This window comes from Gorilla gorilla, chromosome 16 (genome assembly GCF_029281585.2).
Source record: "Gorilla gorilla gorilla isolate KB3781 chromosome 16, NHGRI_mGorGor1-v2.1_pri, whole genome shotgun sequence".
In the NCBI taxonomy this organism is placed as follows: domain Eukaryota; kingdom Metazoa; phylum Chordata; class Mammalia; order Primates; family Hominidae; genus Gorilla; species Gorilla gorilla.
In genome coordinates, this window is record NC_073240.2 from 45924496 (window position 1) to 45945509 (window position 21014).

The 21014-nt window shown below is 52.0% G+C and overlaps 3 protein-coding genes across 5 annotated transcripts in view; 2 read left to right on the plus strand and 1 right to left on the minus strand.

Annotated features, from left to right (window-relative positions):
* The first annotated feature begins 731 nt into the window (after positions 1-731).
* Positions 732-4832, plus strand: DUOXA2 (dual oxidase maturation factor 2). Its single transcript, XM_004056118.5, has 6 exons — positions 732-1158; positions 2206-2263; positions 2531-2665; positions 2922-3135; positions 3497-3711; positions 4129-4832. Exons 1-6 carry the CDS (start codon positions 1012-1014, stop codon positions 4320-4322), a joined length of 963 nt encoding a protein of 320 aa, XP_004056166.1. The 5' UTR covers positions 732-1011; the 3' UTR covers positions 4323-4832.
* Positions 3784-15995, minus strand: DUOXA1 (dual oxidase maturation factor 1). 2 transcript variants are annotated; one of them, XM_055363609.2, is made up of 9 exons: positions 15856-15918; positions 15628-15735; positions 15414-15530; positions 9282-9457; positions 8596-8653; positions 7499-7633; positions 7005-7218; positions 6516-6733; positions 3784-5778 (listed from the first exon to the last, which is right to left on the minus strand). In XM_055363609.2, exons 4-9 carry the CDS (start codon positions 9426-9428, stop codon positions 5519-5521), a joined length of 1032 nt encoding a protein of 343 aa, XP_055219584.1. In that variant the 5' UTR covers positions 9429-9457; positions 15414-15530; positions 15628-15735; positions 15856-15918; the 3' UTR covers positions 3784-5518. The 2 variants fall into 2 exon arrangements, with proteins under 2 accessions (XP_055219584.1, XP_018866664.1); XM_019011119.3 differs by lacking the exon at positions 15628-15735 and having other exon boundaries at positions 15856-15995.
* Positions 15996-16389: 394 nt separating this feature from the next.
* Positions 16390-21014, plus strand: part of DUOX1 (dual oxidase 1) — a 35943-nt gene continuing 31318 nt past the window's right edge. Inside the window, exons 1-4 of one of the 2 annotated variants that reach the window (XM_019011064.4) lie at positions 16390-16494; positions 18314-18420; positions 20260-20343; positions 20541-20705. In XM_019011064.4, the coding sequence (XP_018866609.3) occupies positions 18363-18420; positions 20260-20343; positions 20541-20705 (307 nt within the window). In that variant the 5' untranslated portion in view covers positions 16390-16494; positions 18314-18362. Of the gene's footprint in view, positions 16495-18313; positions 18421-20007; positions 20344-20540; positions 20706-21014 lie in introns of those variants that run through there. The other variant, XM_055363595.2, reaches the window with a different exon arrangement.

A 21014-nucleotide genomic window follows, 5' to 3' on the forward strand; every position in this document is an offset into this window, starting at 1 on the left:
CCAAACGCCACTCTTTCCAGGACAATTGGCAGCTCTGGAGGCATTGACACTGTTCCCCATCCGCCACCCCATCAGAGAGTTAACCCCCGACCATAGGAACCCACTGGGCAGGAGTCTTCTGGGGCATGTCAGTCCAGGGCAGGACTGGTCAAGCCTCCCAGGGTGTGCCCAATGTCTCACCTCCACCCGCCCCCGATCCGTCAGGCTCCGCTTCTCCTCCAGGAGGCAGGGAAGGGAAAAAGGTTACTGAGCTGGGAGTGAGGGACTGCAGCACCCTTCCGCAATGAATTCCCCCTTCCCCAATAAACTCCCCTTCTGCAATGAACGCCTGTGCATGATGGGCGAGGGCTAGGGTCAGATCCCAAACTCTGGTCTAACCTGTGGTTTAGGGTGGTGTTGGGTTCAGATGTCTTCTTTCCTCTTAAAATCTTTGCTTCTGTGCTCTACTTCTTGCCTTCATCCTCACTCTTCCAGCTCCGCCGATCCTCAGCCTCCCCGGCTGCACTCTCACCTTTCTCTCTGGGTCCTTGGTCTCGCCACTGGGCAGGTGTCGGCTCAGGACAGACCTGCGCCAGTGTGAGCATCTGGACCTAGGGTTCACCCTCCTGCTGTGGAGGTGGGGCCCTTATTTGCATAACCTCTTCCAGCTCAGACCAGCCCCTGGGCTGGGACACCCGTGTGGCACGTCTCCCACGCTGCTATAAAAGGGGTCCCGCGCGGCTTCCAAACTCAGCGCGAACCCGCAGAACCAGGAAAGTAACGGCTACAGACAGTGAGAAATAGTTTCGCTCGCCGGCTAGAAAAACTCTGTCGGTACCAACCCTAGAGCGTTGAGAGCAGCCCACCTCCACGCTTCCTTAACGGAGAGGTGCAGGACTCAGACTTCACCAGCCCACTCGGTCCCAGCCTTGTACGCAAAGAGACGCCAAGGACGCGCTCTCCCGCGTCCAGGCAGCCCCAGCTTGCTGGCTTGCCTGCCCGCCTGCGTGCAGCACTCGGCCGGGGTGCAGCATGACCCTGTGGAACGGCGTACTGCCTTTTTACCCCCAGCCCCGGCATGCTGCAGGCTTCAGCGTTCCACTGCTCATCGTTATTCTAGTGTTTTTGGCTCTAGCAGCAAGCTTCCTGCTCATCTTGCCGGGGATCCGTGGCCACTCGGTAAGGGTGTCCTCATAGTGCAGGTAGAGTGGGGGAAGGCTCATGGGCAGGTTGTCTCCTGAGGGACCCAGGACAGGTAAGACTGTACAAGAGCCTCCATGAATAGTGAATTGAGGCTCAGGTGGAGTGAAGTCAGGAGTCTGGTGCAGCAAGCACCCCTTTCCAAGGATAGGGAGAGCTCCCCATCCAGGATATCCTGGTGAAGGACCCCAGCTGGGTCCTTGGGAAGGCTGCTGCAGAGAATGGGCGCCCAGTCCAGTAATCCTGAGGCAGAGTCTAGGCTTCATGTGCTGGAGGGCCTCCCACCTCTCCCAGGACTAAAGCTGCACTCTCATCCCATCCGGTGGGTGATGACCTTCAGGCCAAAAGGACAGATGCCAGCAGCTCAGACTGCAGTGTTCCCCTTTGCACTGGGTTGAGACACATGTGTATGGGTGCCTCATCCTCAGGACTGAGACTCCCACGTTGGATTAGAAGTTGGAGCCAACTGGGTGCATTGTCTTAGACTTTCCCCCTCTCCCAGAACCTAGGTTGTGCATTTTTCAGTTCTGGGAGGACCCAGCTTTTCTGCATGTTAATCTGTGTTGCTTTCCCTGGAACTGGTGCACCTAGGAGTATCTGCATTCCCACCTCCTCCCCTCGGAGATCAGGCCCTGGGGCCTCCCTCTTCTGAGGGAGGTGACCCCTGCGTGCCTAGCACTTCTGGACTCACTGAGCCTCACCAAGCAGTGAGTGGACCAGGAGGCAGAACCAGGACCAGGCGCCAGACAGCTAGGGGAGTGAAGGTGGTGGAAGAGTGCCAGGAAGTAGGGGTGGAGGGGAGGTGCTGTTAGGGTAGATGGGAAATAGGGCTAGGGAGGTGAAAGTGCATGGTCACAAAATATCAGAAATGCCAGTAGCCCAGAGGGACTTGCAGGAAAAGCGTGCCTAACATTAGTCTCAAAGGTCTGGATGTAACTAAAGATCCAGGTGAAGTGGGGTCAAGGGTGGTCTTGGGGACTCTGGTTTGGCAGGGCTCAGGCCTGACCCGGGTGCCTATTCCTGCAGCGCTGGTTTTGGTTGGTGAGAGTTCTTCTCAGTCTGTTCATAGGCGCAGAAATTGTGGGTGAGTGTGTGGTGCAGCCCATGGGGAGAGGACGGGGTGAGGAAGGAGGTGGGCAGAGGGCACCTGGGACAATAGGGAACTGGGGCTGGTTTTCTGCTCCCTCTTCCCACTCTCCAGCTCCTTCTAGGGCCCACTTTTTGGCCCTTACCATGCAACCACATTGGACCTCTAAGTCCCCATCTCTCTGCAGTGTCCCACCTCCCATACCACTCTCTAATTCCATTTTCCCACCCTCATCCCACCCCCACCGTGTGCCTTTCCCTACAGCTGTGCACTTCAGTGCAGAATGGTTCGTGGGTAGAGTGAACACCAACACATCCTACAAAGCCTTCAGCGCAGCGCGCGTTACAGCACGTGTCGGTCTGCTCGTGGGCCTGGAGGGCATTAATATTACACTCACAGGTGAGGGGGCTGGGGCTAAATGAACTCCTGGGGCTGGGAGATCCCCGGTTAGGTGAGTGTGTCAAGGATAGCTGGAGGGCCTCTCACATCCCACAAGCTCAAATAGCTTGTGGCCTCGTGGATTTGCGTTTTCTCCAACCACCACCGAACCCATTTCTCCCGCCGAGAGCACCACATCCCCACTTTCCTGTCTGAATCCGCTTAGTTGCGAGGTCTCCGACCACGGGCAGCCCCATGAGCCTGCCTCACCCCGCAGGGACCCCAGTGCATCAGCTGAACGAGACCATTGACTACAACGAGCAGTTCACCTGGCGTCTGAAAGAGAATTACGCCGCGGAGTACGCGAACGCACTGGAGAAGGGGCTGCCGGACCCAGTGCTCTACCTGGCGGAGAAGTTCACACCGAGTAGCCCTTGCGGCCTGTACCACCAGTACCACCTGGCGGGACACTACGCCTCGGCCACACTATGGTAAGCGCTGGAGGGAAGGCTGTGTGCACGTGTGTGTGTGCCGGGAGCTGGGCCGTATGAGCGGGAGGATGCAGGCCTCGGAGGCGCTGAGCAGCTGCAACCAGACCCGACGCGCTCAGGGTGTGCATGACAGCCTCGCGGGTTAGAAGATCCACGAGATCTGCACAGACGGAATCCGGAGAGACTCCAGCCACCGCCTGGACCTCAGGAGCCCGCTTCTCCCCCGGGGAATTCCCCTGAGCCGCTGCCATCCCAGCCCCTGGCTTTGGCGCTGGGGTAGGGATAAAGAAGAGCGAGGCTGTGGGAACCCCGGTGGGCTGGGAGAAGCCCGCTTACAGCGGGTCCCCCCACTCCCCGGCAGGGTGGCGTTCTGCTTCTGGCTCCTCTCCAACGTGCTGCTCTCCACGCCGGCCCCGCTCTACGGAGGCCTGGCACTGCTGACCACCGGAGCCTTCGCGCTCTTCGGGGTCTTCGCCTTGGCCTCCATCTCCAGCGTGCCGCTCTGCCCGCTCCGCCTAGGCTCCTCCGCGCTCACCACTCAGTACGGCGCCGCCTTCTGGGTCACGCTGGCAACCGGTGAGGACCGAGAGAATGGGCCCCGGGGGCTAAGGGCGGAGACAGGATTCACACCGGGTGTGCACTTTCCAGTTTACAGAATGAATTCACATCTATTACCCTATTTGCCCCTCTCAATAGTTCGCAGAAACAGGCACTGTTATGACCATTTTACAGATGAAAAGTGGGGGGCTCAGAAGGGTTTGGTGTCTTGCCGTGTTTCATGTAATCCAGATTAGAGGTGTGTGGGGGGCCGGGGGAGGTAACACAAGGGGTAGGCTCCAGAAGATGGAAGAAGGCCCGGGCATCACGCCTGTAATCCCAGCACTTTGGGAGGTCGAGGCAGGAAGGTCGTTTGAGGCCAGAGTTCGAGACCAGCCTGGGCAACATAGCCCTGACTCCACATGCCCTCCTTTCTTTCGATCCCCACCGCCACAGGCGTCCTGTGCCTCTTCCTCGGAGGGGCCGTGGTGAGTCTCCACTATGTTCGGCCCAGCGCTCTTCGCACCCTTCTGGACCAAAGCGCCAAGGACTGCAGCCAGGAGAGAGGGGGCTCACCTCTTATCCTTGGCGATCCACTGCACAAGCAGGCCGCTCTCCCGGACTTAAAATGTATCACCACTAACCTGTGAGGGGGACCCAATCTGGACTCCTTCCCCGCCTTGGGACATCGCAGGCCGGGAAGCTGTGCCCGCCAGGCCTGGGCCAGGAGAGCTCCAGGAAGGGCACTGAGCGCTGCTGGCGCGAGGCCTCGGACATCCGCAGGCACCAGGGAAAGTCTCCTGGGGAGAGCTGTAAATAAACTTTTTTTTCTTTTGTTTTTTAAAAACTGTTTTTCCCATTAATTTTCATGGCTTCTCCGCGCCGGGGTCGCATGTCCTCATGAGCTTCGCTGGGCTGGAGACAGCCTAGTACACTCTCCGCTGTGCTGTGAAACCTGATTCTCTGCGTCGACTCCAGAGTAATAGGGGCGCCCTCTAGTGAGGCCGGAGGGACCCTACCAGAGCTAGCATCTTTCTGAACCACCCCAGGGGGACGTTAGGTGGCAGTGATGAGGCAGGTCACCCACTCCCGTCCTGGATGCCACTCAGCTAGCCCAGCCGAGTGGGGTGGGAAGGAATAGCGTTTTGGAGTTGATTCCCTAACTTCCCACCTGGCTTCTTGTGAGGTGGTGTTTGAGGGCCAAGGTAGGTGTCAGCAAGGCATAGAAAGATAAATCCCGAGATTCTTGGCAAGTCTTGCAATCTTATTTAGCAAATTTGGGAACTGAAGCTCAAAGAGAATGTGGCATAGTTGGTTAATGTTAGACCTAGGATGAGAAGTTCGGTTTCCCCTCCTTTCCAGTGCTGTCTTTCATTGTACCAAAAGGCCACACAAGCTGGGGAAGTAAAGGAAGAACAAAAGGAACCCAGGAAAAAGGAAAACAAGAGGTGCTGAGGGATGAGAGGAAACCATAGGAGAATCATATGTAACCCCCACCCTGCCGGTGTTATGGGGGTGAAGTTAGGTTTCAGTGAATAGCATCTTGAAGAGGCAAGGCAGCACGGAAAGGCTGGGTTGCTGTGCAGAGATAAGCTAGCCCCTGCTTGGCCTTATCATGGCAACAGGCTTTATGGACAGGCCCAGCATCTCTTCAGCCCCTTAGGGCTTTTTGTTTTGTTTTGTTTTTTAACATCAGTATGTAGAGCCTCCTTTTTCTACTCCGTCTGTAGATTGGTGCTGGGGGTCTGGTACCAGCTACCCTGAGGGCAGTTCTGCTGGTTTTATGGGGCACCAATGAGGTTTGGAGCCAGACTGGAAGTCCAGGTGGCCTCCACGGGGAGGAATGTTATAAAGCACAGTCAGGATCTTTGGGGTGTGCCTCCTTACAGTATGCCTTGGTGGAGGAAGCCTCTGACAGGGGAATGTCCTGGGACTTGGGACTGTCAGCCATGGACCGGTAGCGGGGGCTCAGGAGTCCACCTTCCTCAGGACTCCACTCCAGCATGGGGTCTTCATCCACACTCTGGTTGAAGAAAGCCTTCAGCCTGTGAGGCTGCATCCTGTGGGCCACCGCCATAGCCAGGCTCAGCAGCACACACAGCAGTCCTGGAGACGAGGGCAACAATTGTCCCACCTTAGTGCTAGTAACACCTGCCAAGGACATCTTCCCCTGGGAGTGTCAGAACAACTCTAAGGGAAGCCTAGAGCCCCTGCTTCAGGGCAACTTGGGCTCAGAGAGGTGACTGGCTGAGGGGCATGTGGCTGGTGTGGCTCTGTTGTCCTGAGTTTCCAGACTCCAAGCCCAGTGCTCCTTCTGTTATATCCCAGGAGAGAGAGAGAGAGAAAGGGGGAGAGGGAGAACTCTGAAAATAGGGAGAGAAAAGAAAAAAACCCTGGGGAAGGGCAGGGCACAGAGGAGGCATGAGGAGGCACATGAGGGAGTAGACAGCGGGACAGGAGAGGAGAATAAGACTGCAGGACAATTTAGGGATGTGTAAGGCAGGACAGGGAAGGGTTTAAGAATGGGGACCCAGAGAAGGGTATTTGGAGGAAGCAAGAGGGGACAGGGGGTTGGAAGATTTTAGAAGCAGCTGGGTGAAGACAGTTAGGGGATGACAGAGACAGAGAAGATACAAGGGAGTGGGCATCTCTGAGGAGGGAGGGGAAGTGGCACTGGGGAGAGAAAATCAGGAGGTAAGAGATACAAGAGGGTGGGACTTTAAAGAGGGCAAAGCCATCCTGGCCCCCAGGAACAGACCCTCAACTCTACCGACATGATGCCCCCAGGCCCTCCCTCCCTGGCCTTGAGCCTTCTAGTGCTTGTCTTTAGGGCTGGGTCTTACCTGTGGTCAATGTGATCCAGAAGGCAGGCCCATGGTGAGTATGCAGCACAGAAGCGCCCAGGTGCAGGGGACAGGGTGAGGTGAGTGATGTGGCCATGGAGAAGAAGAGCAGAGCCAACAGCTGGAAGATGCCCGTGGCCAATAGCATGTAGCCACCATATACCAGCACAGGCATGGAGAGCATCACATTGGCCAGCAGCCAGCAGAGGAATGCCACCCTGGAGAGCCAGGACCCAGTGAGGACTGGCCCGGGTACTTCTACCTGCTGGTGAATTTGGACGGGCCCAGGCGGAGGTTCAGGGACCCAAGAGTGACCCAAAGATATGAGGTAGGGATTCCTTCCCATGGACTTCCCAAGCCAGCACCATGGGGACTGGTGCCAGGCCACCCCACCTGAGATACCCACATGAGTGGAGGAGAGATGGGTAGAAACCCTGTTCCTGAATCTAGGCTACCAGGGCCTCCACCCCGTCTCCTTCCCATCCTCACCATAGCATGGCTGAGGTGTAGTGTCCCGCCAGGCGGTACTGGCGGTATAGGCCACATGGGCTTCTTGGAGTGAACTTCTCAGCTAGGTACAGCACAGGGTCTGGCAGCCCCTTCTCCAGAGCCTTTGCATACTCCTCAGCATAGTTCTCACCCAGGCGCCAGGTGAACTCCTCGTTGTAATTGATGGTCTCATTCAGCTGCTGCACGGGGGTCCCTAGGGCACAAGGCAGCTGTGCTCAGCAGGAACCCAAGGGCCAGAGTGGGGCCTAGGTAGGGACTCACCCACACTGGGCAGAGGGACAGGAAGTGGTCTCAACTGAGAGAAGGTAGCTTCCAAGGCCCTGAATTTCCCTTCCTACCATGCTTCTGACCGCCCACCTCACACATCCTCCCAGCCCCTGTGCCAGGCATCCTATAGCTCTTTGACCACACCAAACATAGATCCCAAAGATGGCAGAGCCTTCCCCCCACCACAGGTAAGAGCCCTTCCTCACCTGTGAGTGTGATGTTGACTCCACCCAGCCCGACCTGCAGCCCAATATCAGCGCTGATCCACTCAGAACTGAAGGCCTTGTATGATGTGTTGGTGCTGACCTGGCCCACAGACCACTCAGAACTGAAATTCACAGCTGTGGTTGGGGAGTTGGACATATGGGAACTCAGAGATGTCTGGGCATTACAAGGTTAGAGTCAGAAGGAGAACTACAAGGGGTCCATGTCTGTTTTGGTCATAATTGGATACCCGTTAACTAGCCAGGGTCTGGCTCATAGTAAGTCTGCCAACCACATGTGTGGGATTTCCCTTGGCCACATTCTGTTTACCTCTTCCCTCCCTTTCTCCCTGCTTTAGGGAGAGTCACTCAGGGAGCTGAGAAGGAAACATGAACCAAAACCATGCCAGGCAAGGCAAACGCAGATAGCTTCAACAAAAACTTTCTTTGAGATGGAGTCTTGCTCTGTCTTCCAGGCTGGAGTGTAATGGCATGATCTTGGCTCACTGCAACCTCCGCCTCCCGGTTTCAAGCAATTCTCCTGCCTCAGCCTCCCGAGTAGCTGGGATTACAGGTGTCTGCCATCATGCCCAGCTAATTTTCGTATTTTTAGTAGAGACGGGGTTTCCCCCATGTTGGTCAGGCTGATCTCGAACTCCTGATCTCAGGTGATCTACCCGCCTCAGCCTCCCAAAGTGCTGGGATTCCAGGCATGAGCCACTGTGCCCGGCCTCACGGAGACTTTCATCTCTCCTATTTGCCTCATCACCAAACCAAAGCAAACAGCCCTTTCCCATTTGTTCCCTTCCTTTCTGGGGCCCTCTCCCCACAGACATTCATTTTGACCTCCTTTCCCCCGAATAAAAGTGTTAGGAAGGTTGAGGAGATGCATCCAGCTTGTTTTCCAGGGTGACACCTCTCCAGGCAAGGGTAAGAGTGGAGAGATAAGGCCATGGTGAGAGAAGCATATGGGCAGGGTCTGGAAGCCACCCTGAAGCAAGGGCCCACCGCTGTGGGGAAACAAGGAGAGGAGAGGCAGGCTGCTGAGGGAGTTGAAGGGATGGAGGCAGCGGCCCAAGTCAGCTGCACTTCGCACTCACCCAGGATTGCAGCCCCGATGAATAAGCTGGTCACCACCCGAAGCAGCCAGAACAGCCTCTGAGTCATAAGGTGGGTGGGTTAAGTAAAGAGTGCCTTCCTTCCACATCTACCCTTCCTGTTTCCAGACTTGGGGGAGGGGCGGGAATTCTAAAGCTGAGATCACTTGGTCAATTGAAATCAGAGTGTCTGGCACATAATAAGTGCTTATGTATTTATGTATGCATTTATTTATTTATTAGAGACAGGATCTCACTCTCTTGCCCAGGCTGGAGGGCAGTGATGCGATCTTATATCACTGCAGCCACTCAAGTGATCCTCCCACCTCAGCCTCCCAAGTAGCTGGAACTACAGATGCACACACACCACGATGCCCAGCTAAGTTTTTTTTTAAGAGATGAGGTCTATACTATAAACCCAGGCTGGCCTCAAACTCCTGGGCTCAAGCAATCCTCCCACGTCAGCCTCCCAAAGTTCTGGGATTGCAGGCATGAGCCACCATGCCCCACCAGCGCTCAATAGTGAACTGCTGAATCAATGAATGGGGAGCTTTCTGCCTGGGGTCGTGGCTATCTTTTCTCCGCACTGCGGTCTCCTTCCTTAGTCTGGTTGTAGTCAGAGACTCTGAACCCCTCAGCCTGAGGCTGAGGTCTCTCTGGGCTGGGGTCTCCAGGACTGGGTTTCTCACCGTCTTTCCCCGAATGCCAGGCAGGATGACGATGAACGTGGCCAGTGCAGTCAGAAAGATCATGATGATGCTGGCCAAAGTGGTGTCCATCGGGAAGGTTGGCTTGGGGCCAGCATAGAAGGGGAATGTGTGTCCCAAAGTAGCCATCTTGGTGAGGTGGTGCAGGGGGGGCAATGCTGTACAACAACAATAGACATTTATTCCATGCCCTCAATGTACCTGGCACTGTTTTTAGTGCTGGAGATACAGCACAAAATGAGCCAGACTAGGTTCCTCTTCTCTGGAGCTCACATTTTGTGCATCATCAGACTCTGCTATTACCACCGTTCCACTGCCCCTCAGCCATCCATCTCCCCATCTTTTAGGTGACAGAATGAGGGTCTTTGCCATCAATCTCTGTTGCCCCATTCTCCTCTCTTAACCTCCAGGTTCCATAAGTCAGTGCTACCACCACCCTGGGGGCTTCTCTGTTTCTTCTGGGACTGTCTCAAGAAATAAAATTCTCTTCTCTCTCCTTCAGGCCCCTAGCACAGATAGATCACAGAACATAAAAGGAGCTATATTATCAGGTGAAGGCATAAGGTGAAAGATGGTACAGATTACAAAAAGATTGGCTTTCTTCCTCAGTCCCCAAAGGAACAAAGGCCAGGCAACTCTCTGCTAAGTATATAATCCAGCCACATCATCAGAGGACTGAATTCCAGACCTAGCACTGCCCACACAGGTCTGTCCAGCTTTCTCAAGCACCCTGGCTCTTGTTCTGGTAACTGCAGAACAGTTGAGCTTCACTGAGTTCACCTAAATAAGCACTGAAGGGGCACCTGCCCTCTATCAGGCAGTGCTGGGGCCAGATGTCCTTCTATTCCACACATTACCAACAATGGCCCTTCTCTTTGATTCAAATTCCCAGGCCAAGTTTCAGCTCAAACGCTAGCTGTGGTCTTCTCTGCCCATCACCTGATCTGAGAACTTGTTTGACTCTTATTTGTTCTTTTGCAGACAGGATATTGGGAAAACGGTACCTGAACTTAATGTGTTTAGTTAAATCTCAGACAGAATGGATTGCATGACACACTACTATTTTAGCACAAATAAAGGGGAAAAAAAGTCTTGCCAATTAAACCATGGCCACCATTGCTGGTGAGATGTACCTAATTTCAGAGATGTCAGAATGTGAAAAAAAAATGCATCTTAGAGTCAATGATCCCAGGTTTCCTCATTTCCTGCAGTGTGATCTGTACTGGGGTTTCAGTTTGCCCAGAAGGCTCCATAATTTAGTCTGACCACACACTGTCTTATTAAGCGTTATAATGAAAGAATAAGCTTGGGAGTCAAGTAGCTCCAAAGGGTTTGAATTCTGCTTCTGCCTCTTGCAAGTTACTTGACCTCTACAGACATCCAGTTTTATTAAAAATTTGAGATAGTAATGTCTATCTTGTAAGCATCATTGTGAGCATGAAATGAGATTGTGTATATAAAGTGCTAAGAATAGTACTGGAAACAAATAAGCTATCAAGTTGGGAAAGAGGGGGCATTTTGTTACTCCATTTATCTCTTTCTTCAATCTTTCTTTTTTTATTTTAAGTAAATAAAAAATGGAGTACATTTAAATTTTTTATTAAGTTCTTATGTTCCATTATTTTGTTTGTTTGTTTGTTTGAGACAGAGTCTTGCTCTGTCACCCAGGCTGGAGTGCAGTGGCACCATCTTGGTTCACTGCAACCTCCGCCTCCCAGAATCAAGCAATTCTCATGCCTCAGCCACCTGAGTAGCTGGGATTACAAGTGCAGGTCATCACACCCAGCTAATTTTTAAGTTTTTTTTAGCAGAGATGGGGTTTCGCCATGTTGGCCAGGCTGGTCTTGAGCTCCTGATCTCAAGCAATCCACCATCCTTGACCTCCCAAAGTGCTGGGATTACAGGCATAAACCACCGTGCCCGGCCTCTCCAATCTTTTTTGAAGAGAACCCTGAGCTGGAATCCATTCTGGGACTAGTTTCTGTTCTTTACTAATATTGTCATATTGGACAGGTAAGCGACAACCTCTTGAGTCCTTGGTTTCTTCATCTGTAAATGGATTTCATAATCCCCAGGTCCCTTTTAGTTCTAATGCTGGGATCCTCCTAATATGCCCTAGCTCCCAGCCTTCCTCTCTCCTTCTAAGCTGGCCACCTTCTTGTGTTGTCTGTGAGAGTAGCATGGTGTCAGGCAAAGAGACAGAAAGACAGACAGTTTTAACTTCTAATCCTGTCTTTTGGGCAAGTCACCTAATCCCTGAGTGTCAGTTTTAACATGAACTTTTTTGCTTTTTCTCCCATCCCTGAGGAACAGGCGTCTCTCTTCTCTCCTATTCTGTGAATCCATCCTCCTGGGCTCTAGCCATTCATGCCTGCCTTCTCCACCACCTTTATCATCAGTTGTCCCCCTTCCCATCATAGCGTCCCAGCTTCTTTTTCTCTGCTGGCTCCTTCTCTCAAGGGTATACTGAAATTTTTCCCACCTTAAGAACACACAGAAAAAGAACCTTCTCCCTTGATCTTCTTGGTCCCCTCCAGCTACCATCCTATTTTACTCTATTCCTGTCACAGCCAGGCTTTTGAAAAAACAGTGTATATTGGCATTTCCATTGCCTTATCTCTTCAACCTACCACAATCTGACTTTTCCTCATCCCTGTCTTCTCCATTAGGTCACTAAGTGTTAAATCCAAAGGGCAGTTTTCACTTTTCATGCTCCTTGACCTCTCTGTGGTATTTAACACTGCAGACCATGCCTCCTTTCCTCAAACTTTACCTCCTTGCACTTCCATCACACCATGTTCTCCAGGGGCTCCTGCTTTTGGTCATCTCTTTGTGGCTCCTCTACTAGTTCTTTTTCCTCGCTGTTAAATGTTGATGCTCTCCAGGAATCTGTGGTGGCTCTCCTCTTTTAGCAGTATTCCAGATTCCCTGGGCAATCTCATCCATTCCCATGGCTGATGGTTCTCAAATGTCTTCAGGTAGTCCTCCTACCTGAGCTCCAAACTCAAAAGGGCCAACCACCCTGTGGACATTTTCACTCAGATGTTCCCTTGATGCCTGAAATTTTAACAGCCCCTCAAATGGAATTCATTGTCTCTGCCCTGCTTTTTATTCTATTGTCTTTGTATGTTTGGCAACATCACCACTGGTCAATCAAATAAGCCAGACACCTGGACCATCTTACCTCCTAAATATTTCTTGAAACTATCCATGCATTTCCTTCTGTACTGCCTCTGCCCTAACCCAAGCTCATCCTCTCTTACCTGGTTCCAAAATAATTTTTTTTCTAGTAAGCCAATATAATCATTTCACTTCTCTACTCTGGCTAAAATCTCATCTTCTTACTTTCCCATATAAAGTGCTTTATAACCCGGTTCCACCTATACTGTCTCCATCTTTTGCCCAGCCTAGTCTATAGCCATACTGAATGACTGGCCTCTCCCTGAATCTGACATGCTCTTTCAAGCCTTCAGTACCTTTGGATATGCTATTTCCTCTGCCTGGAATGCGCTCACTCTCTTGGCAAATGCCTTTTCACCCTTCAAGTCTCAGTTTGTGTTCCCTCCTCTGTGAAGTTTCCTCTGATGCCACTGGGCCAATGTAGAGGTTCCCACTCTGAACATTCTGATTGCATTTTGAACATACCTTCATGATAACAATGATTACATTGTACTCTAATTGTCTGAACATCTGTCTCCCAATTAGACTGTAATCTCCTTGAGGGCAGAGATTTCCTCTTTCCATCTTTGCATCCCCTGCATGTAGAGTATACTAATCAGGCTCTGGATCAAATGAATAAATATGAATGAGTTCCTCTCCCCACAGGTGGCTTCTGATTTTGCACACAAGGGGGAGCTATGCTCCCTTATTGCCCTGTGCTAATAATTCAATATTAACTGAGTATCACCAATACAGAGCTAAGGACTGGGCACAAAGGGATTTGACTAACCCTGTCAACTTTTAGTAATTTCTCAAAATTTTCAGAAATCCTCTTCCAACAGTTAGAGTCTCCAAGACTAACAAAGACCCAAACATGAATTTTCATGTTTAATTGAATCAGAAACATACATCTCAATCTTAGCTGAAATGAGTAATTAAGAATTCGTGAATTAAATTATTTTATAAAATATGTGATAGTGGTATTTATTTTAAAGCAGATGTTTACTGACGTAAGAATTCTTTATTTATGACATGTAGACTGAAGCTATTATATTTTTAAATAAAAGTTCATAGGAGGAAGGTCTATAAAATGTAAAATATCTTGGCTAATAAGATAGAAGATAAAGCGAGGCTAACCGCAAGAACACATGTGATACGCTGGAGTTCAAAAAGGAGTATTTTTAATATATGTGAATAAGAGATAATATAATGTATTTTGGTCAGGGTTAAATATTATTCCTGCATTTATTTTAAAGGGAGGTTATAAAAAATTTACAAGAATGTTTCATCTCTATTAACATGTGCTTAAAAGAAACACTAACAAAAGGCTTCTCGTATTTTAAGTATAGAACAATGTTAACTTATTTCCAGTTCTCCAAAATGTCATATTTATTAAAGATGACAGAAGCAAAAAAACAGTTGGTAAATGAAATTTGCCTTTCTTAATTTCTTCTTGTTCCATTTCATAACTTAGGTCTTCCTTTATTTGCATTGCCTAATTTAAAGTTAATTTTTCATGACCCTGACCCTAATTTTGTTTTCATTATTAAGCTAACAGGGCTCATGCATGAAGAGGTGAGACAGAAATGAGAAGACCCCACACCCCGCAGTCCTGCTTTTCCTACAACGCTTGTGTTTCCCTGGGGAACATCTTTCTTCCTGGCTCGTCAAGTAACATCTGACAGTAAAATTAGTTTTAATGTGAGAAAATCTCATATCAGTATTAACTTGACCCACTCCTCCCCTACCTCATCACCATGACTAGGATGTATGCACAGTGTACATTGATATAAATAAGCAGACACAAGATACAGTCAAATATGCACCTACAAATTTAGATAAACAGAGACACAGACGCAAGAACCACCCAGACTGTCATTCTCAGTAATATAGACTTCATCCCAGGCCCTGTGACAAAATTGGGATGCTTTCTCATGGGGTGGGGGGAGTTTCCCACACTTTAGGGTCCTCCTTTCTCACCTGGCCTAGGGAGGAGGAGGCAGCATCCTCCCTTTCCAGGCTCCCTTATGTACTGAAGACTTCCCTTATGCTCAATCTTATTACAGACACAATTACCCAATCCTTACCTACCACAGGTTGAAGTGGAGTTCCTATGTGTGTATGAGAGGTGGGTAAAACATAAAGTTACAATCTTTAAGAAAATTCAGCCTAGAACAACCTCCAGCCTTCATCATTGAAAGTTATGTGCTAATGTCCTGTGGCCTCTCTTGTAGCCTGACAGGACTTTTTTCCTGAAGTCTTCCCCCTTGCCCACCTCCCCCATCTGCTGGAAACTATAGAGTAAGGGCCACTAATTCTCCACAAGTGGGGAGTGGGTGACATGGCTGGAGTTGCCAAGACCTCTGATTGGTAATGCACAGCTACTGCAATGTGATGCTTTTTTCTCTGATTGGGGTAGACCCCATTAAACGTTTACAGCTGTGGCTAGCTAAGGGGACCCTGTCAGGAACTCCTGTCCTAGACTTTCCTCTTCACGGAAGGGGTCTGTGTGTATGTGTGTATCTGTGTATGAATGTATATGTGTGTTGTTGCACAAAAGTAGGAGTTAAGTGGAGAAATTGAACAAGATCTGAAAAGTGGATTGGAGGCAGGATTCCCCAGTAAGGGCTGATGTGGATAAGGAATTCAAGGGTGCAGAATCATGCAAGCCAAAGTATCCAGACTCGAGTTAAACTGGGATGGCGATTCGATGTCTATAAACCTTGTGGCATTTATGGCCTTAAGAGGTTTTCCTTGTCTCCCCAGTTTCTTACCAAACTCTCTCTTTGAAGAACTCCCACTTGATCCGAACTTGGTCTGGATGAAAGCAGGAAGTGTAGCCCTAGGTGCCAGGGCGGGAGCAAGCACTTCAAGACCCCCTCCAAAATCACCTGGACCGCACAGATCTAAGCAGCCGCATCCCCCACCACCCACACCCGGACCACTGTTCCCTACCTTCCCCTCTTCCAAACAGTGCGTGTGTGGCAGCCTGCGCCTCTCGCCTTCCCGCGTGGAACCTCACAAGAAGCGCCCCCGGGGGTGTGATTAAAGAGGGAACCAGGTCCCGACGTTCTGTGAACAAACGCGCGCCCTTACTCTCAGTGGGGCTCCCGTCCGACCCCCACTCCTCTCCTAACTCACGTAAGGACCCGGCTGTGACCGGACAAACCGGGTCTGGGGTGCTTCCAGTCACTCTTCAAGTCACTCCCAAACTTCTCAGACTGCACCCGAAGCTCTGCGGCGCCGCCTCCCTCTCCCGGCCTGGTACAGAGAAGGGCTGGGTGCGCCAGGACAGTAGTACCGGGGTCTGCCAGCTCCGCAGTGGTCCCTCCAATCCCACCTCCTCCTCTGCGCCCCCCCACCCATGCCCAGCAATCCCAGCAGCTCCAGCGCAAACCTAGCGACGCAGTTCCGGGTCTGGCGGGGCGCGGGCGCGGCTCGCAGGGCGGTGGGACCCCCGAGACCTCACGAGGATCCCCGGAGGGAGACGTGACCCCAGGGTCTCAGAGGGGTTTAGGTCGTTTGGGTGACTTGCTTTGACGCCTGGCCTGGTCTGTGGGCGGCAGGTGATCGATGGCCTTGGACTTGGAGCCCAGACCCGACGGTGTCGAGAGGATCTGAGGAGAGTCTCCCCTCCCCATACCCTCTCCGCCTCCCACCCTCTCCCCAGCCCCATGGGACTTGTGAAGGCGGACTTGCTTTTTTCGCCGTCCACACAACCGCACTAGCCGGGCCTTCGGCACCGACGGAACATCTCTACCTGCGCCCCGGGAGCCATCGCCGTCTCACCTCGCGCGCTGCGGTCCGCTGGAAGCACCTCCGCGGCTCCCCAGGAGCCAGCTTCCATCCCGCCCCACTGCGCCCCGCCCCGTGGCTGAGCCGAGCCGGGCCGCGCCGTCCCCTCCTCACCCCCAGCCCCGCCCGTCCCGGCGCAGAGCTGCAGAGGCACCGGACGAGAGAGGGCTCCGCGGGCCCAGCTGGCAGCCAGGCCGGAGACAAGTTGCAGTCCCGGGCTCTGGTGACGCCGTGGCCGCAGGTCAGATTTGGGAGGGCTTTTCCCGGCCCGCGGGCCTGGGCGCTCCGGGGGAGGGAGCTCCAAGGGCAGGGTGGCGGGGGAGCCGCAGCTCCTCCACGTTATGGAAGAAAGGGGAATGCTAGCCCCCTGCGCCTCCGATCTTATCCTAAGGCTAAAACCGGTCCTGTTAGGGCCTGTCCTCTGCCCAATCAAGGTTTTGAGAGACTGGATTCTTTGGGACCTGGGAATGTTGGGTGGCCTAGTTTGCCTGGGCCTGCGGGTTCTTCTCCTGGCACCAGCACAACATACCAGGGAGGGAGCTTTGAGCTTTAGGATCCAAGCTTTCCCCCTCAGCCCTCCCTCAGGACCAAGATGGCCTTGACCCATCTTCCTCCCACCTCAGGGCCACCAGGGTCACCACTCTAGGGCTTCAGGATGGAAAAGCAGCCATGTGGGGCAAGAACAGGCAGGCCTGTGTTCTCTCTCTGGTTCTGCCGCTGGCTCTGCCTGGGGCTTCACTGCCCTGTCCTGGGCAACCTTCCTGTCAAGGTTGTTGAGAAGTTACTGCCCCATCGTTGTGTAAATCATTAAGGGCAACCCACCCACAAGGAGTGGTTATTAAGCATGTCCACCTTCCTCTTCAGGTCACCCCACACAGCCTGGTCTGAAAGCCCATTTCATGCCCTTAGGGGCTGAGTGGTACATTAGATTTCAGGCCCAGGATCCTGAAGACATGGTGGTGGCGGGGGAGGGGAAGGACATCTTGGGATCAGGGAAGGACCGCTGTGGCTACTTCAGTATATGCAGCTTTACAGCTTCAACCATCCAGAGCCCAGCTCTTCATGCACTATTAAAGGCCAGCACCTGGACAGACTCTGTGAAATGCAGCAGGTGATACTGAGCTTTCCAGTTATGGCAGGGCCTAGGTTTTTTCATTTAATAGGAGATGGAGTAGGGATGAGGTCACTGCCTGGGTTCTCTCCTCTAGACAACCCATCCAGGAACCCTGATGTTTGGCTGGGGATGAGGCTTTCCCTGAGCTCCTTTCTTCCTCTATCCTAACCCCAATCTCCAGGTTGCCTTCAGGAGGTCTTCACTGGCTTTAGGTACTCCTTACTCCCACTCAGGAGTCCCAGCCTGAGTCCTCTGCTGCCTCCGTTTCCCTGTTGACTCTGGGTGGAGAGAGAGAGAGCAGGAAGCTTGCACTAAATACATGAGCACCTGGTAGTGCATCCCTTCTGGATCCAACCAGAGGAGACAAGCTCCCGCCTACCCTCTCTATATCACATTTGCACAACACCTGTCACTTGCTTTGAATTAAACCTCATTCTCACATCTGATTCTGGCAACCATGCTTAGAAGTAAACAGTTCAGGCATATTTGCTCCCATAGCTGGAAGAAGAAAACAAGGATCAGATTGGAGAAGTGATTTATCTAAGATCCCACAGTGGACTGGGAGCAGCACTGAGACCTCAGCCTAGTCTCCTGATCCCCAAGCAGGGCCCTGCCTAAGGAACACACTCTGCAGAGTGCTGGGCCAAAGCAGGGTTTTCCAACTAATCTTAGAAGGTAAAGTCCATGAAGGTATGTACCAGGGATTTCTGTTTGTTTCGTTCGTCACTTAATCTCCAGTGTCTATGTCAGTGGCTGGTATGTAGTGGTGCTCATGAAGTATTTGCCGAATCAATTAAAGAATTTTCGGAAAGAGTGAGTCTCTTGAACTTTGCTACCTACTGTGACCTTGGCCCAGCCCCAGGCCTTGATTCACAGAGGCCTGCAGAGTCTTTCATCTGATTCTTCTGAGTAGCTGGGGCTCATTCTCTGTCCTGTCTTTTTCTAGGGTCTCCATTTTGGGACATTCTAATCCCTGAGCCCCTATTATTTTCATCATGGGCTTCTGCCTGGCTCTAGCATGGACACTTCTGGTTGGGGCATGGACCCCTCTGGGTGAGTACAGATTGGAGGAGAAGCATGGTTAGGAGCAGAGGAACCCAGCATCCTCTGGGCTCCCCCAAGGACAGGATCCATTTGATATTCATCTGTATCTTTAGTCTCTAGCTGACACAGTGCCCTGCACATGAGAGTTGCTCAATTCTAGCTGTTGAAGAAATAGATGGTTAATGGAATGAAAATTATTCCCAAATACACAGAATTAGGGAGCCTTCAGCTGCTGTCAGCACTTTCTCTTTTATTCTTACAGTTTGGGGGCCCTTTCTCTCTCCTCTCTCTTCTCTTGTTTTCCATAAAGTGAGGGCCTCTGACTCAAAATAGGAAAAGATTGATTAGACACATAAGACAATAAAGGATCTTGGGGTCAGATTGGACCCAAAGCTGAAGGGGAGTCATCAATATGTTTAAACATTATGATGAAAAACAAAAGCAATATCTTCCATAAGAGTTTCATGTTGCTGCCTTCAGTAGACAGTTTCTTGCTGGAATCTGAGGCTGCTCTCTGCAGTCCGGATCTCTGTGGAGGGAGTGGGCCTACAGTGCCACAGTTAAAGTTAAAAGATCAAGTCCCTGATCACTGGGGATGGGAGATGCAAAAGCAGAAAGCAGAGAAAACCTGTAGAAGGATCTGTCCTGGCTGGAGGTGACAGGATGGTGACACCTTCCCTACAACTTCTCCCTTGCCAGAGCTGCTCACATCCACGTTCCTTCCAGCCCTCTTCTTTCCTTAGCTTTGGATTTTCCTTTTTTCCCTCAGCTCTCACCTCTTATCCCCAGGAGGCGCTTTCCCTGTACTGTCCTGCAAAGGCTCTCTCCTTTATGTGCCACAGGTTCATTTTATTTTAGAGATCACATGTGTGGCCCTGCCCAAAGTCTTGAACCCTTAGCTGGGTTCTTTGCTCAAACATCAAGCCCTGAGTCATTTTCCCCCCTGACTCTCTGCTGAGTGAGTGTGAATGTGTGTGTCTGTTCTCTGAAGTGAGCAGAGAAGAAGCCCCAGGCCTATAGACTCCTAGTTTGGGGTAAAGAATCAGGCCAACTATCTGCTCTACTGATCAGAAAGATCCCTGCTCCATCCCTGATTCCATTATCCATTCTGGATCTTCCCTCTGTCCCTCATTCCTCAGTTCTTTCCCCAGCAGCTGAGTGCTCCCTCCTGGACCCTCATTTTGGAGAGTACAACAGGATCAAGAGGAGGAATTGTATGGGGGACAAGATGCCCCAGAAAAGGGGCAAAGTCATCCACATCGCCAGTCCAGTCCCTGGTCCTACCCAAGAAACTGGGGAAAAAAGCAGTAGCAACACCACACCCTTGCCCTGGGCTCTGCTCAGCCAGAGATGACTAGTCCCCTCACCACACTGACCCTGCCCAGGGATGGGTCACAGAATGACATGTCCTTCTCCGGTATGGAGTGAGGCTGGCTCTTGCTCTGTGTGGTGTCTTAGGGCTGGGGATGGATTCTGTCCTGTTGTGTCCCCTCAGGGAGCTGAAGTTTAAGGGGAGTAAAGTCCCCTGCATCCTATTCCCCATCGCCACTGCTCTCCTCCAGCCCCCTCTCCCTCTCTGAGGCCATCTGTCAGCACACACTGCTCCCTGCTCCACTGCTTTTTGGCTCCCTGCCATGTCTCCCCCACTGAGCAGCTTAAAGATCTGGCTTGAGTTTGGACACTACTTTGCCCTGGTTTTTCCCTCTGCACCCTACCTCTCACATCCACTTCAGGTATCCACTTTCTGCTGCTCCAAGTGCCAGGCTCACAGCACCCATATCCGGCAGGCCTGCCTGTCCTCTCACGCACTGACTTGCCCAGCTGCCCCTTCCCTCCATTCTCACACAGGAGCTCAGAACCCCATTTCGTGGGAGGTGCAGCGATTTGATGGGTGGTACAACAACCTCATGGAGCACAGATGGGGCAGCAAAGGTAAGTGAGAGCCAAGTGGGGATAGAACCCCAGGGCCAGGGGGGTACTGAGTGCTGCGGGGCAAGAGCTGGCAAGTACCAGCAAAGGCCATCCATTTCCAAGGTTTTAGGATCTGTGACATGGAGGAAAGCCTGGGAGAGAGGGGGTCAAGAATGCCCCCTGAAGATTCATCCTTATCCTTACCCCTCCTACCCCAGGCTCCCGGCTGCAGCGCCTGGTCCCAGCCAGCTATGCAGATGGCGTGTACCAGCCCTTGGGAGAACCCCATCTGCCCAACCCCCGAGACCTTAGCAACACCATCTCAAGGGGCCCTGCAGGGCTGGCCTCCCTGAGAAACCGCACAGTGTTGGGGGTCTTCTTTGGTGAGAACTTCAACCTCTGGGGAAGGAAGCCGGTGGGGTCAGCTGGACACCTCTGCGTGTGAAGAGGGGTCAGAGGATGAGAGAGAAGTGGTGGAGGGCCTGAGGGATGAGGGTGAGAGGTGGAGGAGGCAGTGGGGTATGGTAGGGGTAGGAGCAGGTGGAGAGAGGATCCATGCTGAAGTGAACTCTGGTTGGGGAGGCAGAAATCTGCCCCACACAGAGAGATGAGGGGTGGGGTTAGGGAAAAGGGGCATCCCTCCTCGTTGGGTTGTTGGTGGGGGTAAGGGGCTGGTAGAGGCAGAAACATGA

Excerpts from the sequence above, each read along its gene's own strand:
- DUOXA1 (XM_019011119.3), bottom strand. The coding sequence starts at position 9,428 with ATGGCTACTTTGGGACACACATTCCCCTTCTATGCTGGCCCCAAGCCA. Across the intron at positions 7,634-8,595 it reads CATCGGGGCTGCAATCCTGG|CTGTGAATTTCAGTTCTGAG; the intron begins GTGAGTGCGAAG and ends CCCCAACCACAG. Across the intron at positions 7,219-7,498 it reads AGTCAACATCACACTCACAG|GGACCCCCGTGCAGCAGCTG; the intron begins GTGAGGAAGGGC and ends CTTGTGCCCTAG.
- DUOXA2 (XM_004056118.5), top strand. The coding sequence starts at position 1,012 with ATGACCCTGTGGAACGGCGTACTGCCTTTTTACCCCCAGCCCCGGCAT. Across the intron at positions 2,264-2,530 it reads CATAGGCGCAGAAATTGTGG|CTGTGCACTTCAGTGCAGAA; the intron begins GTGAGTGTGTGG and ends CTTTCCCTACAG. Across the intron at positions 3,712-4,128 it reads CTGGGTCACGCTGGCAACCG|GCGTCCTGTGCCTCTTCCTC; the intron begins GTGAGGACCGAG and ends CCACCGCCACAG.